The sequence below is a fragment of the Trichosurus vulpecula genome, chromosome 1 (assembly GCF_011100635.1).
Source record: "Trichosurus vulpecula isolate mTriVul1 chromosome 1, mTriVul1.pri, whole genome shotgun sequence".
NCBI lineage: Eukaryota > Metazoa > Chordata > Mammalia > Diprotodontia > Phalangeridae > Trichosurus > Trichosurus vulpecula.
The window spans coordinates 517,809,666-517,814,257 of NC_050573.1; the positions used below are offsets into that span (position 1 = coordinate 517,809,666).

At 39.8% G+C, this 4,592-nt stretch overlaps 1 protein-coding gene across 1 annotated transcript; it reads left to right on the forward strand.

Annotated features, from left to right (window-relative positions):
• Window positions 1-709: 709 nt before the first annotated feature.
• LOC118834201 (ATP synthase subunit delta, mitochondrial-like) lies at window positions 710-1,275 on the forward strand. Its single transcript, XM_036741648.1, has one exon. The coding sequence runs from the start codon at window positions 710-712 to the stop codon at window positions 1,241-1,243; it is 534 nt and encodes a 177-aa protein (XP_036597543.1). The 3' UTR covers window positions 1,244-1,275.
• Window positions 1,276-4,592: the final 3,317 nt, after the last annotated feature.

Here is a 4,592-nt window from a genome sequence, read left to right on the forward strand (position 1 = left end):
TTAAAAGCTAACCAGATTTTATGTTTGATTCTGGCAGTAATAGTGAGTCACTGGAGTTGACTGAGTGGGGGAAGAAGGCATGTTCAAATTTGTGCTTTCTAGGAAAAATCAATTTGCTGAGTGGAGGATGGACTGCAGGAAGACCAACTGGCAAGATATTGCGGTAGTCTAGGTGTGAGGCAATGAAGGCCTGCCCTAGGGTGGTGGCACTGTCAGAGAAAAGAAAGCAGCACATACAAGAGATTTTACCAAGCTAGAAATGACAAGATTTGACAGCTGATTGGATGGGGGTGAGGAAAGGGTGCAATGAAAGTAAGGAATTGTGAGAGAAAGTGAGGAATTGAGAATGAAACCTAAGAACAAGACATTAATAATAATAATAGCTAGCATTTATAGGATGCTTAGAGACTTGCCTAGGGCTTTACAAATCTTACCTCATTTTCATCTTCCCAACCATCATGGCAGGTAGGTGCTATCAGGTCTTAGGATCTTAGTAAACCTATAACTCCTGAATTCAATGCTCTTCAAGGTATAATCTTAGCTTTGGTAGAAGGGATTTTTTTTACTTAATATTTTATTTTTCCCCAATTACGTGTAAAAACAATTTTAGTTTCCCAGGCTCCACTGCGCGGCCCACCTCTCCGTCCTTGGCCCAGCAGCCCGTTTGCCTGCTTGCGCTGCACCCGGCCTGTCCGCCGCCGCCTCCGCCATGCTGCCCACCGCCCTGCTCCGCCGCTGCGGCCCCCGTCTGCTGCGCCAAGCCCGCGTCCCGGCCCCTGCGGCCCTTCCGACCCGCGCCTACGCCGAGGCCGCTCCGGCAGCCGCCGCCAGCATCCCCGGCCAGATGTCCTTCACCTTCGCCTCCCCGACGCAGGTGTATTTCAACGAGGCCAATGAGAAGCAGGTGGATGCCCCAACCCAGAGTGGGGCCTTTGGGATCCTCGCTGCCCACGTCCCCACCCTGCAGGTGCTGAAGCCCGGCGTGGTGACCGTTCATGCCGAGGATGGCACCACCACCAAGTATTTTGTGAGCAGTGGTTCTGTCACAGTGAATGCAGATTCCTCGGTGCAGCTGCTGGCAGAAGAAGCCGTGGCTCTGCACATGCTGGACGTGGCGGCCGCCAGATCCAACCTGGAAAAGGCACACTCAGACCTGTCGGGGGCATCAGATGAGGCAGCCCGGGCCGAGGTTCAGATCAGGATAGAAGCCAATGAAGCTATCGTGAAAGCGCTGGAATCATGAGCTGGGGAGCCAAACCGTTGGAGTCCTCCAGAGATGGTGTGGCCATTCTGCTCCGTGGCGCTCACCTTGCGCTGAAGGGACCAGGAAATACCCAGGAAGGAAGAGGACGCCTACCCCCCAGTGCCCCTTCCTGCCTACCCCCCCCCACTGCCCTCCACCCCCAGATTAAAAACCACAAGGGTTCTGGACTTTTAAAAAATAATAATAATTTTAACATTTCTTTTTAGAAATGTTTTGAGTTCCTAATTCTCTCCCTCCTTCTCTCCACTCCTCCCTCCTTGAGAAGGAAAACAATTTGACATAGGTTATACATATTCCATCATGCAAAACATATTTCCATGTTCGTCATGTTGTGAAAGAAAACACAGACAAAAACATCAAAAAATAAGAAAGTAAAGAAAAAATATGCTTCAATCTGCATTTAGTTCTTTCTCCGGAGATGGATAGCATTTTTCATCATGTCCTTCAGAACTGTCTTGGATCACTGTGTTGCTAAAAATATCCAAGTCATTCATAGTTGATCATCATACAATATTGCTGTTACTGTACAAAATGTTCTATGAGAGACTTTTGAAACAAATATTACACTCAAAGATTTTGTGGATATATGAAAGCACAAATGTATTTTTTATATAAAATGGTTTTGCTTTTTGTTTTATTTGGAGGGGATGGAGAAGTATGGTCTATATGAAGACTGATGTATATTTATTTTTAATTTAAATGTGACATATTTCATACCATCTGGCCCGGTGTATGTATTATTTCACTTGGTTTATAGAACTTAATAAAACAGAAAGGCCAACTGATGATTTAATATTTGAAAAATAAATGCATCACTTTTCTAAACTCTTTATACTTTTTTTCCCTTGGTGAGCATATAAACTCCCATGACTGCAATCATTACAGCTTTGCAGTAAACTCCCAAATCCATTATTTCTAGCCCTAACCTTTCTCATAAGATCTTATCTCAAATTTATAGAGTCACAGAACCTCCATGTTGGAAGAGATCTCAATACCATCTAACTCACCTACAACTAAACAAAAAAATCCTCTCTACAACATACTAAAAAATGGCCATCAACATTTCACTTAACAACCTCCAGGGAGAAGAAACTCACAAGCTCCTGTAGTAGCCATTCTATTTATAACTGGCTCTAATATTGGGAAGAATTTCTTTAAATCAAGGCTTCATTGTAACTTCTATGAATTAATTCTCATTCTTCCTTCTGGGGCACAGCAGATCAAATTGAATCCCTTTTTCAAATGGGTTTCATCCTACCTTTCTAGGCTTATTTCATATTAGTCCTCTTCATGAATTCTAACTTCCACTCAAACAGGACTCCAAACGTGACCCCATCCCATCCTATCTCCAACCACCAGTTTCAATGCATTTGCTCACATTGTCCCCCATGTCTAGAATAAACTCTCTCCACGTCCCTATCTGCTAAAGAGCTTAATTCCCTTCAATGTCCATCTTTGGATGCCTCCTCCTTCAGGAAATTTTCCCGGAACCCCACCTCATTCATACAAGCTTCAAAAGATTCCTCCTTCCTTGGTCTCTCATGAGCCTCTCTTTAATTTCTCCTATTCTCTATTTTTCATTCTGACACATTTATTTGTATACCTCAAACAAGCAAGAATTTATTAATACATTATTACATATCATTATATTATTACTTAATATATTATTTAATAAATTTCATATTTAAACATATGGTTAATAATTATATTATTAATATTATTGTACATTATTATGTGACACAAAATACTATGAGTCAAGCATTGTGCTTGACTCTAGAGATACAATAATAAAAGCAAAACAGTCCCTGGACTTGAGGCCTAAACTCCTTGAGTTTCTAAAAGGAGAGCCAACATGTGTGTATATACACGTATTTGCATATGTGTGCATATATGCAAAACTTATAAATCAGACGCAAGGTAACCTTGGAAGGGAAGGCAGCTGGGGACTAGTAAAGTCCTCATGTGGAAGGGGATGTTTAAGTTGAGTCTTGAAGGCAAACAGGGATTCTAAGAGATGAAAGTGAGGAAAAGAATATTACAAGGAGAGGGGACAGTAAGCACAAATGAATGGAGATGAGATATGAGGTATTATGTGTATGGAACAGCAAGTGCTCATACAGTATGCACTATAAAGTACCTGGTGGAGAATAATATGTAAGAAAGATGGACTGGTGAGGATGGAAGTGGGCTGTAAAAAGTTTTAAATACAAAGGTTCTCCTTGAGAGCAGAAATTCTCATTTTTTCCTAAATATCACAATACCTAATAGGCATTTGATGAATATTTAATGAAGTAAATTGAAATAAATTTGCATTAAATAACTATTAGCTATGAATTAATAATATTATATGAACAAATAAAATACATTACTCAGTGTAATGTTGTCTTGCCATTTCTTTATCAATAGGCTCAAAGTCAAGATGTGCTTTTTGTTTCTAGGAATGATTCAATACTTACATTGGTCAGTTGACATCTCAACTTGATCTTTATAAAATTCACATATGAAAATGTTTGTTCACAACAATGGTCTGGGCAAAAAAGTGAGACATCTCCATACATAATGGTTCAATTAACTATTGATTCCCAATAAACATTTCTGAAGGTCATATAATTTGATTCTGCCTCCTAAGGTTCATTTCAGACTGCTTGTGTCATAACGATGAGGCACAGTTCTGCCTTTCCAGATCATCAGCTTCGATGACAAGATTTCTAATGGTTAACTTCACAAACATTAAGCCTTTAAATCTTTGAATTCAAGGCCAAATTGTGCTCAATCAATTTCATCAGATGGAAAAAAATAAATTCATTAATGTTAGTGTCTAGGGTTTTAATCAAAAGTACTAAGTTCCTTCCCCTCCTTTCAGAATCCGTAAAATCTATAAATAAATGTAATAACTATTTCAAAAGTCTCTCCTTCCAAAACTATGATCATCCCTTAAAGAGCATAGAAGCCAGGAGTTACAGGTTTAAGTGCCATTTTATGAAGCATTTCAGGGGGTTTGTAATTTTAACTTCAATCTATCAGGATCTAAGAAAAAAAACTATGGGAAAGGCAGAGAGAAGGAGGTAAGGATAAGCTTCTTTTTGTCAGAACTGTCTCAATTGTTCTTTCATGAACAAACATCATGAAGAGACTTTTATGTAGAATGAGTTTAGAGAGAAATTATTGGGTGTTGGCTTGAGAGAAAGTGAAGAGAATTCCTTTGAAGAAACACTTTTTTATGCAGAATGAACCAAATGATATAGGACTGTGTGATGAGAAGAAATAAAGAAAAATTAAAGGTTTGAATTGAATACAGTCATGGTCATTCTCACAGCTGAAATATCGT